Below are 13,418 nucleotides of genomic sequence, written 5' to 3'. Positions count from 1 at the left end.
CCTTAGTCACCACTCTCAGACTCCATTTTTTCTCTTGTACACTCTGGTGCTATTTACTTAAATTTGACCACTGCCCATCACTCCACCCTCCCCTACTAATTCATAAGGTACCTTTTGCCCTGCATTGCCAGGATCCCACACTAAAACAACGGTGTGCATCGAAGTGAGCTCACTACTAAGAGAAAAAGCATCAAACCTTCCACAGCAAAGCTCCATGAAATAGCATGAAAACCCAAAGAAAATTAATTAGAACAAAAAATTATGAAGAAATTGAATTGATCTTTTTGACTTCACCTCTTGAAATCAGTAGCAACTGGTTGGGGTCATTCAGAGCAGCCATGTAGGGAATAATTTCCTGATAATTTACAAACATCTCAAAAAGTAAAAATAAACAGGCAGGTAACTTCCAAGGAGGTCTTTATCAACAGTTTTAAGCAGGAGAGGTAATAGAAACCTCTCCAAGTTTTCTGTGAAGCTGGTTTAAAAAGGGCACATACATGTGGAATGGACATGTGCAGCTCTGCTTTAAAGCAAAACACTCAAGTATGGATTTTTTTGTTGTTGTTCAGCCTGTCTGGAGAATTGTATGTGTAAGTTAAGCTTCTTGCCAGGGCAGAGGAATGGGAGGTACACTACTATCTCATGGCAATGTTCTGAATAGGCTCTAAGTTAGAGGGGACCTAAAAAGTCACTGATTTCAAATATGCATTCTCAAAATCTAGGAAGTCTTCTATTTTTAGAAAAATTCACAAATGACAAACCAACCATTTATGACTTGGAGTGAATTTTCCTCTTTCCTTCAACTAAAAATCCCAAACTGTACTGTGAAGCAAAAGTTGTTTTAACTATTGTAGCAGTTACTCTGACGGATTACCTGAAAAAATGTTAGGACTTTGGAAGGCAACAATAGTTTATTTCATGTACAAAACAAAAGCTTCTCCACTGACACCTTCCACTGAAATGTGCATTTACCTCACTTCATACCTGAATCATGAAGTCATTTTCTTCTTTTACTTCACAAACACACCGAACAATCTCAAAATCATTTTCTTCAACTTCTTCATCAGGGTTGGTGGTTACATCAACATCCTGACTGCAGTCATCATCACTCCAAAGCAAGCTATCCATAGATGACTCACTCAGGGTGTCATCCTCTGTTGGGAAATAGAATTATTGGGATCAATAAAAGAACTGTGCAAGCAATAGGCCTGGAAGTTTTAGGCTTGTGTGTGAGAAAACTTTCCATGGGAAAGTCCCTGTGTGAAAGATAACAAGCAGGGCTGGGAAACAAAAGAGGGAGTCTTGAGATGGTCCAGCTGTACTATCTGGGAGTTAACCAGGGAGAGACACCAACTTCTTTTAATCATAACAAAACTATGGAAGCTGCCAATGTAAGTCCAATTATGTAGAAATAGAAATGTGTTTTGATAAGCTTTTAGCCACTTAGGAGTTAACAAGCTGGTATACTATGTAAGTGCCTTTGGACTGCTAATAAACGGAGTTTTGTGGAGTTTGCTCTATCAACCACATTGGCTGGCTTGCTTCACTCTCTTCCCCCACCGGGGGCCCGGGCTCCTCGTCTCGCTAAGCTTCTAACAATCCTCTGTACAAGAAGGATTTATATGAAATCCTGAGTAATGACAAAAAAAGTCCCTCGGGATCCCATCCCAAGTATGCACACATACATTCGTAAAAGCATGAGTTCACAGTGTAATTTAAGGAATATCACAATATTGACAGTTTATTGAAAATTACTACATAATGAAGTTTTATAGTCTCATTGATGGCTCCTTCAAAATACTCCAACAGCTTCTGTCATTAAAACTGTATTGTCAACATGAAGTGTCTCAAACCAAAGGCACAAAGTCTCTTAAGACAAATAACAATAAAAAACAAACCAGGCTTCTACATTCAAACAAGATTCATGGTAGTTGCAGCAATTTGTACAGAACTGTGACTTGGCACTTCTAGTGTAGAGCTATCAAAAAGAGGCAGGACAGTTCTGTTTTATGAACCATTCAATCTCACAAAGTGATGTTTCCATGACAGAAATACTGAGTCCAACACAGAACTTAATCCTGCTTCAGAAATTATTATTTTCATTTAGTCTTCTGTTTAGGATGCGTTTATAAACTCAGGCAGTGCACTGCACGAGGTATGCTTTCAGAACACACCCACACTACTTAACTAAAGCATTAATGCATCCTAGATTGAATAAAACTGCCAAGAAAATTTTTACTGAACAGCATACTAAATTGAGATTCTTACCTCAATAATATTAAAGCAATGTCTGCATCTTCCTTGGGGATAGAATGGGAGGATCAGAGGAAGACGATGAGGTATTTTAATTTTTTGAAAACAATTTAATGAGTTAGAGGGGAATGGAAGGTAAAAATTTGAGTTTTAGGTTAAGACTGTGTGGTAGTTATACCCTACAGGGGGTATAACTACTTTCATCATTTAGCTCGTAGAATCATAGAATGCAAAAATAGAACCACCAGTCTGTGGCATAAACTACATCTTTTGGAGAAACATCTGTTCTCAAATTAAAGGGGTTGAGAACCCAACACAATAGTTTATTTTCATGTTTGAAAATTCTATTCCACCTCTGAACTAGGACACTCTTTCCTAAAGCACTATGAAAGCGACAGGTTAGGCACAATACACTTCCATATTACACAAAATTTTCACTTTTATTTACACCAGATCTTGTTTATCTAGACACAAATTCTGCAGATGCAAAAAGCAACAAAGCAATTGTGAAAAGGATGAAACAAAATAATTTCCAGTATTTTCCACCACTTTCAATGTCTGTGAACTGATCAAAAGAAGCCTGAGCAACTGATGGCCAAGTTACTAAACCATATGTTCTATGGTTGATATACTCCAGAAACACAACTGCTCAGACTTGCAAAACTTGTTTCAAGACATTACTACCATCTGCACTTCAGTAGTTTTTAGTATTTCCTGTCTGACCTACAAAGGGGAATTAACTGAAGTTAAATTTTACTTTTGTCTAATAACAAACAAAGTCGTGTCAAAAAAAAAAATCAAATGGTTCTCAACAGTGTATCTGTACAAAAAGGAAGTTAAGGTTCTTGTACATAATCAAGCTGTCATACATTTTCTATTTCCTTCAAATCTGTGAGTTTTAAGAAGAGAAAAAACAAATGTTTGTCTTTTTTACTGTACCAGCTTGTGACAGTAAATAGTAATATGGAGCAAGATATTAAGAATTATGAAAGCTGGTACACAGCGGCTGGATTTTTATGAGATCTGTGCATGAAGTATTATGAAGACACCAATAAACAGGTACTGAAGAGCTTCTCATTAAGAAGCTCAAAAAGTCATTAGAACCATGTATCATTCTGTATCTATACAACTACACATCACCACACCCAGTGGTCTCTCGAACACAACAAGCTTGCAAAGCACCCCTTTTTAACTCTGAAGGAGTTCTTACTTTGTAGAAACCTTTGGAAACAGGAAAAATGTAATTACTAAGTTGGAACATGGTTATTTTAGAAGTTAATACGGTACTGAAAAAAAATGCAAACTGAGTTTAATTTCTGAAATAAGGGCAACAGCCTTGAAGTGTATATGAAGGTAAAGTCAAAGCACAAAGCAGCAACATCAAGCTCTGCAAATGAACTGGGTCCAGTCTTGTCAGAGGGAAAGAAATACACACAGCCCTCAGTAAGAATAGCCAAATTTACACAACAAGAACCAGTTTTCAAATATGTTAGTGCTGCTCACATATTCACTGGTAATGAAAAACAGAACCAGCAAGCCATAGAGGAGAGTCATCTCACCATTTGCTTTTGATTTTCCCTTGTGCTGTCCGGAATCAGCGCAGTGCAGCAGTGTGCTTGGGTGGGCAGATGATTTATTTGAAGAAATAGATTTTGTGACAACTGGTTTTTCAAGTGAAAGTTCTTGTGAGACATCTGTGTTCTCCCCAGTGCCAGAATACCCTGTAAAATTGTAGTAAGTGTTATCAATAAAAATCTATGGTCAAAAAAAGTTGACAGAAGAAACAGCACCATGCATGCCCATAGCAGGCATGTGTCATCCACTAAGCCAGTTCCCAGTATGCTGGAGCTCAGGGACTGCAAGATGTGCAAGCTTTCCAGAGGTAAGGAAGGTATTGTCTGAACCAGACAATTTTATGCTGCTCAGTCACTGTTTATTGCTGACAGAAGTTAAAAAAGGTGTAAGTGACCAGCCTTTCCAGGGTCCAACTATTCTTCAGGCTGAGTAGATGTAGAAACGCTTTTGCTTTACAGGCACTTCCACACAAGCACTGCTAGCTGGAGACCTCCCCCTCACATCCCACTCTTACTGACACGGGCTACACACATTCTCTACTCTCACAGACTTCAAAGTGGACAGAAAGCACTCATTTTCCTAGTCTATGTATGGAACAGTATACACAGGTGGACAAACCCCGATTAGGAGTGTATGAAGAAAACACCCTGAATGGTTCCTCTGTGAGGTCCCCACCTGTCATGGCCTACACTGGATATAAATCAAGGCTGGCTGAGTTACAAGTAGGACCCTCCAGGTATGTGGAAAAAATCTTCACAGTTCTTTGACTGAATTACCGTAAGATCAACATCAAAAAAAGGCACACAACATCTTAAAATCCCAGGACAGACTGACAAGCAGCTCATGGGATTTATTTGTGCATAAATCTACAAATTATATTTTGCACATTATCATTATACTTATGAGCACCATACAATCAGAAACTCATTAAAATTATTTGTTTCAGTACAATTCTAAGTCACTTGGCATATGGTTCTTCCCATCCACTCTCTTGACAGCTTGCCCTATTTCTTTATGGCAGCAAACAGAGAAGTAAGGTATTTCCTTTCTATCTCAGAAACTCCTCCTTAAGGAGATCTAGTTTCACAACTTATGCCTAGCAGATTGAAGTATGCTGCATCAGTGATCCCAGACATCCATCAATAGCAGAGAAAGTTGTCCACTTGATCCCTAAACGTTTCACCAAAGAAATCTTCCAGAATCAGCTGTGTTTTCAGCAGTGAAGAATCCACTCCCTCTAACACCTGACCTCTACATCAAGTTCAAAGCTTGAAGCAGCCAAAGGAAAGCATTCCCAGGCCTCCATAGATGAAATCAACAGAGAAGACACGTTGCTACTACAGCCGTTTTAATGTAGTGCAACAGCATGTTATGAAACATGAGGGGGACACAGCTTTAAATTGGGCTTTTACTTAATCTCTTCAGAAAAAAAAGATTTCCTCTAAGAAAAAAATTAAGGCTGTGACAGGTTTAATTGGGCTAATTGTCACATCCCCCTCCCCGCCATGTAAAGGTGTAAGAAATAAGGTTAACAGCAGAAAAAGAGGACTCAATGTTTCCAAACTCCACCATTCACAAAGCAGGCCCAGAACTAACATAACTGAGAATAGCCTGTACCCAGGGCACCTGCACCCTCTTAACTGGGCAAAGCTTGCAACAGAGACACAGTTATTAAGGAAAAGCCCGCCTTAAAGACTGACATATTCACTTAGGAGTGACATTTATTCTGTGCCATTATAAGCATTACTGCAAGCCACGTGGCCATCCAGCATTAACAATGAAGCTTAACCAGGAAATAGATTATCTTGCCAATCTCAATTTAAAATCAACCACTTAATAAAATGAAAGCTATGTGAAGAAAGCAGTCTTAAGAGCAATGTCTGCTCTTAAGTGATCTAAAGTGAATTTTTTGAGGTAACAAAACAAAACAATGAAGCCAGTTTCATCTACAGAAGAAAAATGAGCTTTACCAGGCTTAGACCTCTTTTTCTTTTTTTTCTTTTTCTTTGACTTGGATCTTCCATAATCTTTGGATTTTCTTTCTTTGTTCTTCTCATGTCCTTTAACAGCTGAAATTAGACAATATTTCAAGTTAGTTTAAAAAATATATATACATTTATTCTACTTATTAATTTTCTTAAAGGCCTCCACAGTTTCTTTGGACAATCAAGGCCAGTTCACTGCAAAAAAAAAGAAAAACCAAGAAAACTTATATGTAAGAATTCCTGAGCTCTCAATTGGAATGATCTATTTTAAGTCCTAATTTGACTGTCCCATGACAAAATATGAGTATTATGTGGGAGACATCAAATGTACAGCAGTGCCCATTTATTATTTACATGCTTCAGAGATTATAAAAAAGACTGAGGGATTTGTTACATCTGGACATTTCACTAGCATTGTAATAGAACAAAACCCCAACACCCCAAAATTCAGTTCCCCAGTCAAATATTTTGATATTGAAAATGGAGTAACTGGTTCAGCTGGCTTTTGACTACTATCTCAACATCTGTTCTCCATCCTATTTTTATGGGATTAAAAACACACCATAATTTCTGAATGATTGAGTGACAGCTGTCAATCAAGTCTATCCTCAGAGCATGCACAGCACAGTATAACCCTGTTGCAAGGTCATGTATACAAATCCCTGCTTTCCAGATCCCAGTCTTTGGTTACAACTCCTGTCTTTCAGATTTAGGTCTCAGCAGCAGCATTTCTAGATACTTACACAGTCCTTAAGTAAATTATCCTGACTCAGCTAGAGATGTAATCAATGCCTACTATGGAAGGATGCCTTGTATCGCAAAAGGGCTCTGCTCTCAAGTGTGCTTGGCTGATTGAGCCATTCACCATCCCATTCAGAAACCTAGTTTAATGTTGGATGATAGAGATCTGAATAAGCACTTCAAGACACTCAATACTGTAAGACATCTTCACTTGCACAAACTATTTGAGAACCCTAGGTTGCCTCTAACCTCTGTAACCATTTATGAAGCAAACCAGCAATACCAGTGTATTATGTCAACCTCTTTCATACATGCCAACAGTAAACTCCCCAATTCACTTGCTGTGTATTTATGGCATAAACAGTTCACTGAGAAACTGCAGTCACATTTTATCAGCCATGGTAAGCATGCAGGAAACATGCTCAACAGCTTGTCCTCAGGAGATTCTTTAGTTGTGCACCTCCCCCCATCCTCTCAGTCCCTGAAGATTTCCTGCTACTTTGCCACTTCTGTGCCCCTCTTGGCATGAGGTTAGTGAAGGCAACTCAGTGTGCTCACCCACATAGCCACACCAGTCACCTGGCCCTCAAAGGCAGCAGGAATGGCAGCACAAAAGCCATCTTCTTCCACCCCTCCATGGGTGTTTGAGGGGGGTTAAAAAAAACAAAAAACCCCACAAAACAACAAAAAACAGGAAGAAAAAAAAAGGTTCATATTTAATTGCCAACACAGTGCTTCCAACTTCCTTCTTACTTTCCTCTGTCCTCATCTCCTGTTCTTCCAATGGTCAGGATCCTCTTGGTACCATTCCCTTCTCTCTGCTCACAGGGATGCAAGGAAGTTCTGCCATTTTATTCTTCCAGAAGGGCAAAGAGAAAATAACTGAGCTCAACAGAGGTAGGAAAATTTTGCTTCTTTTCATTTGAAAACTGAAATTCACATGATAAGATTGCTGGATTTGTTTGAAGATACCCAAGGGCACAGGATAAGCTTCCTCAATCACTATCAACATATCCCAGATAAATATGAAAGAAATTGTCACTTTGTCCCCTTGAGCTTCCCCATGTGTCTTAAAATCTGAAAAAAAATCCAAGTTTTTGCAAATTTCTATGTGCAGTATCTTCGGAAATGCACAACACAGTTAATGCTCATTTCCCTGAAAAAAAAAAAATCTTCAAAGAACAAGTATTCAAGTATTATACCAGAGCCTTCCAAAAAACCAGGTACTGAAAAATCTTGCTACCTAAGGCTGTTTCTTCTAAGTGCTCTGAAGTGTAATGTATTCTCACTGAAGTAAGACCAGACAGAGAGACTTGTCTAGGTTAGGAGCATCCTCATAGATTCACATGATCAAACAAAAAGATAAACTGAAAAACAATCCTAAAAATTAAGCACAAAACTACATTTTTAAATGGTTTGGATTTTTGGGGGAAAAAACGAAGGATTTCAACTTCCTTGAATGGCAGAGACTCATGAAGACTGGAATGAGTACTCACCATCCTCTATCACACCACCACTGTGAAAGTTCACTCTAATCTCTAAATGCCACACTCGAACATAAGACACATCCCACTGAGTGAGAACAGTGAGCAGACACTGATGGATCTCATTCAGACCTTCCTACAAGGGAGGGCAGTAAGGGATGCCCAAGAACAAACAAGGTGCTAAATACCACCTGACTGCTATGATCAACAGAACAACAAAGAGACAGGCAGCTAAGGAGATGATCTCCAGGACACAGAGCATCTGTCACAGATACAGTAGTCTAACCTCAGATTTTGTGTTTTCCTCATCACTGTGACTCAAATTCTTACCAACATCTGAAGGAAAGAAGTGATGTAGTAATCTAGAAGTATGCTGGAAATTTATATATCATTTATATACATACAAAATATTAAAATATATGTATTGTTTCTGTGAGCGTGTGCCATATACATCCATCCCCCATCCCATTTGGCTGTTATACACCTATACTATAGTAGATTTCAGTATAAACAGGGTTTACACTGTACCACTGAATAGTCAAAGTTGTCAAGTTCTTCAGAGATGTCTAGTAGCAATTGCTGACTACCAGAAGTGGTCAAATGCTATTGAAAAAAAACCCCTACAAAATAAAACACCCTAGGTCATACTGCCCAGTGCCCACCCCCATTCCCCTCTTAAGTTTAGGTATCTGAGTAAGTACAAGATGACTTAAAATATTTAACGATTTGGACAACCAGGAGTTTAACAGAACCTACAATCTTTTCATGACCTTTAATACATTAGTACTTTTTACATCTTAAAAATATCAACTGACTGGGAAGAATAAACCCCAATGCAGATAGCATGAAAACTTACAAATTGACAGTGAAAAACCACTGCTTACATTTTATGCCATACATTTATATAAAACTACTCTCTCTAAATGACGGTATACAGAATATTATCAGTTCCTTACAATGTTCAAAACTTTCCCAAGACTTTTCCACGTTTAACTTTCCATGTTAAACCAAAAGCCGTACCATGTTGAACTCTTTCTCTTTCCCGAGGCCTCCGCAGTGCTCTTGCTATGTGGTTCCTGGTTTGGTCTCTAATAGAATGTCGGTGACTATTTAATGCACTTACAGGAGTTGAAGTTCTTCTCTTTTCTACTTTTTCATCTCTATATGAGGTACTCCTGAGGGCTATGTGTAGAGGAGCATCTACAAAGAGAACAAAGTCCAAGCTTTAAATAGTTTCCAAAGTCACTCTACTTCAGCAGCAGCAGCTCTAGCAGTCCACGTGGAATGTTTCTGATCAGACATTGCTCAGCTCAGTCCTAGCCCTGACTAAAAGGCTAAAACCTCCAATGCTTTTGTTGGATTTGTTGAGGGGCTTTTCCTTCAAAAAGAAACAGTGGATGCCCATGCATTCCCCAAAGCTCTATTCTTCCAGAAATACTGTGACTTTGAGAAAAGATGAAAAGAGAAACAGTTTGGTTTGGCAGAGATACGGTTTGGGTAATTTTTATTAGTTTCTCCAAGAGAAAAAGTGCTTTATTGGTTTCATTAGAGGAACCACAGCCAGTTCTCAAAAGTGTGCTTTGTAAGGACACACACAGAAGTGGCATAAAGCAGCTCTGCACATACAAGGAAGAGCAGTTTTCAAGTACATACCACTGAAACAACTGTGTTTCAACCAAGAGTGAGATGCAAGAATTCAGGATCACTAGCTAAAATTCATAAAAATCGTAAGACGCAGACATGGCTTCACCCGAGATTCCATTATTTATTTAAGTCAAACAGTTTCATCCTCCTAACTGCAAGTAGCAACTCCTACTGAAAGACTCCTGGACACAGAAAAAGAGCAGTGAAGGCAGTAAAAGCTAAAGCTGCATGGCAGGTAGGACAGCAGACTAAACAAGAGCAGTACATTGCCATTTTGGAGTAGTACATCAAATATCTTGATCAATGAGACCCAGTAGCCAAGGTGACTTGTTGCTGACTTTCATCAAAAATGTCCAGTTCTATCATCATATGCATCTCCAAAGTTCAGTGGATAAGAAGGGCAACTTTGTTCTAGTGTAAAGATTAATGTGCCACTTAGACACCTCTAATAAAATTGTGAGCAGAACCTGAGAGTTACTGAAAAGAGTCCCAGAGACCACAATTAGGAGAAGAAATTGGATCAAGCACCGTGCCCTGATCAACATTTCAAGATGAAGAAATAACAAGGCACATTAAGACGTATCATTGTAGAGCTTTCAGAACCAAGTGCATCTCTTCAGGCAAAAGAAGCTCCAAGACGCAGAAATCTGATGACATTTTCCCTGGTCCTCTCTCTCTGAAGTTAGAACTTAAAGGAAAAACAAACAAACAAACAAACAAGAAAAGCCATTTGCAACTATTTCCACAACCAAACTTAGGTTCTAGTCACCTGCCCTAGTGCTCTACAGCAGCCACAAATGGCAGAAATTAAACCAAAACCCAATTACCACACACAACTCTCTGAAACATGCCCTTTGTCCAGAAGGCAACTCGCTGCTGCCTTTCACTGAGTGCATATTTCCCTCAAGAAAGTAGAAGGTTTTGTCCATAAAGAATTACTAAACCAGAAGATACTCCTTGATAAAACACCATGGTATCTGTATGACCTTCCATTTGCAACATGACTAACTTCTCTTGAAGGAATAAGTACAAAGAAGTTTTGTGGTAATTTTTTTTTGTTTGGTTGGGGTTTTTGGTACTGTCTTTATTTGCTTGTTTAACTCAGGTCTATTTTGACATCTTGCTCCTCTGAGTCCTTCCATGACTAGGGGTCAAGATATCATCAGTTCAGATGACAAAAACAAAAGAAAACTTTTTCCCACAGTACACAGTAACTTAGAAATAAGGCTCAGGTACTACATAATCTCTTTGGGAACACCAGTCCCCTAACAAACTTTATGAAATGCAAATGGTATATTTCAGTACATGGTGAAAAGTCACATAAACACTCTTCTGCAGCTTTCCTGACTGTCTACTACTCTGCAATAACTTTTCAAAATATTCACACAACACCGTCTCAGAGAAACTCAGAATTACAAAAATCCACACAAACCTGACAGCCTTCATTTAGTCCTCCTAACTTTCCCCTTTGCCAACAGTTCAACTCAATCTCATGAATTAACATTTAAGAACACCATAGCCACCTTGATCCCGCCAGTCTTTGCAACAGCACAAGGCCTCTCAGATTCCTGTGGGCTGACACAGGTGCACACAGACTCTTGGTGGAAAAAAAATTGTATTTTGTGTCCACTGGGTTTTTTTAGCTTTGTGAGACTTAATTTTAAGGAGATTTTTGCCAAGAATACGTCCTGTCTTTTACAACACACAAGTTAATATACTTCTGTAAGATTTCTCAGTTAACTGTAACATTGTCCTGGGGGAGGTCAAGGCACTCCATCATATACTGGATACATTTTTTTTTTCAGTAACTGATACAAATACACCGAAGTTTTGAAACACCTTTGTTCCACTGACAGAAAAGTTTAGAGGGTGTACAAGATCTTTGAGCACTCTGAAATATATTTTAGGAGTTGTGATTGAATTTGAGAAGATGAGATGAAAAACCTACAAATTTATCCTAAGCTTTTGGGACAGCAAACATTAAAACTGATGCCATGGAGAAGCAAACTTACAAGCCTTCCACACTAAAGTGTCCTTTTTCCTCTTTATTTGCAAGTATAACTCAGACAGGTCAATTTATAAAATCATTCCCTAAAGAACAATTATTCATAACAACCACAACTAAGACCTTATATTTAGGCATGTGGCTTTAAACTTGGACATTTCTCATGTTCAGATTTTCTGCGTTAGTACCAGTTGCAGGGTGTGCCACCTGCTTCCATCCTCTGGTCTCTCCAGGCCAATCTTAACCCTTCAGAAGGTTTCCTACTCCTCTGCCTCCACCCAGTCACAGGATTACTGGGTTGTGAGGCTGCAGCGACAGCAGGACCACGCTCATGGAGGCTCCTATGAGGAATGCACAGAGGACCCCTTTGTGTTTCCTAAAGCTGCTTGTGCAGGCCCCATGAAGACCTGTGTCCCACCTCAGGGAAACCACAAAAGGCACAAAAAGCCTCCGGACATCCTGGGCAGTGACACTCTCATTGTTCTTGAACGGGAATGTTGTGATTAAACATCAGAGCAGATTAATTTCCAGCTCAGATAACACTGAATACCACTAACAGGAACAGGAGGTATGTTCACAAGATACTGGAGATGAACAGGATTGCTGATTAACTGCCCCCAGCCTTCTTCCACGAAGTCCTTTCAGGCCTCTGTTCCGTAAGCCGGGAAGAAGTATCCTCTTATCATTTGAAGAGCTGACCCAGAAGCAATGAAGGATCTCAGAAACTAACACATACAGACCTGAGATATAAAATTACCTCAACCATGCAGAAACCACATGGACAGAGAACTTTAGAGTTCTACCTTTCTTTAGAGAACTTACACCTGAGCACATCAAGGTTCAGTGACAGACAAGGCAGTAGCTTTCTGTTCCCTGGAACCCTGATGCAGGACCCCAGGTAAAAAGATAACTCAGCATTCACAGGAAGCAGAGACTGCATTCCAAAGTATGTGAATCAGACAAAGTTACCATCCACAGCTGTGAGATCATTTGCTGAGAACTTCCAGTGGTATTTTCAAGAACTGAAAGACCATGTATCATCTTGACTTACAGCCAGAAACCAAATGGAGTATTGTCACGATAAGCCAAAGCAAATCGGCAATTCTGCAGAACACAGAGGGTGTTTATGCAGCTCTTCCCCTGCTGCAAGGAAAAAACCCACATTTGTAGATCACCATGCACATCCCACTGCCTAGCAAAGAGGCATCAGTCAGCCAGAATTAAGAGGAAACAGGAAAATTTCCCAAAGGATCAACCTGACAACCAGTACACAACAGGCCAGAGGCTCACCTGTGAACAGCTGTTAGTGAGATGTTTTAAGATGTCAAAGCAAGTTTGCCAACCCCACCCACGCACAACTCTGCTTTCATCAGTAACACAAGTAACGGCAAAATACCTATTTTCTTTACATGCATTCACGTAAAAAATTCGTGCATTTAATCACTTATACACTAACAGGACATACTGTGATTAAGTAGGCAGAATTTTCTAAAAATGAGGTTATGTAACAAAATTTAAACCTACTGACAAAACATTTTTTCCTTCTTTAAGTGCCTTATTTGGACTCCACAGTATGGACATATTTTTTACAGTATCCAAACTACAAATTGCAGGTCTGTTCCTTTCTTTTCTTCCTCATGGCAAGGAAGACAGGAGAGCCAAGACTGGCAGCAACTTGCCAGACTGAGGCTACTGTTCTATACCCGCACCCCAAATTGAAGCCTAATACTG

General features: G+C 39.3%; 1 protein-coding gene across 11 annotated transcripts in view; it reads right to left on the bottom strand.

The window, feature by feature from the left end:
- The window catches only part of PHF20 (PHD finger protein 20), a 71,782-nt gene that overhangs the window by 17,728 nt on the left and 40,636 nt on the right, over positions 1-13,418 (bottom strand). For 8 of the 11 annotated variants that reach the window (XM_069034412.1, XM_069034420.1, XM_069034423.1 and 5 more), the window contains 4 exons: positions 9,059-9,238; positions 5,799-5,897; positions 3,813-3,974; positions 985-1,154 (listed from right to left, as the gene is read on the bottom strand). In XM_069034412.1, the coding sequence (XP_068890513.1) occupies positions 985-1,154; positions 3,813-3,974; positions 5,799-5,897; positions 9,059-9,238 (611 nt within the window). The remainder of the gene's footprint in view (positions 1-984; positions 1,155-3,812; positions 3,975-5,798; positions 5,898-9,058; positions 9,239-13,418) is intronic. The other 3 variants (XM_069034419.1, XM_069034421.1, XM_069034424.1) reach the window with 1 other exon arrangement.

This window comes from Aphelocoma coerulescens, chromosome 20 (assembly GCF_041296385.1).
Source record: "Aphelocoma coerulescens isolate FSJ_1873_10779 chromosome 20, UR_Acoe_1.0, whole genome shotgun sequence".
In the NCBI taxonomy this organism is placed as follows: domain Eukaryota; kingdom Metazoa; phylum Chordata; class Aves; order Passeriformes; family Corvidae; genus Aphelocoma; species Aphelocoma coerulescens.
The sequence above is the reverse complement of the archived record's forward strand: the minus strand, read 5'-3'. Positions and strand labels throughout refer to the sequence as shown.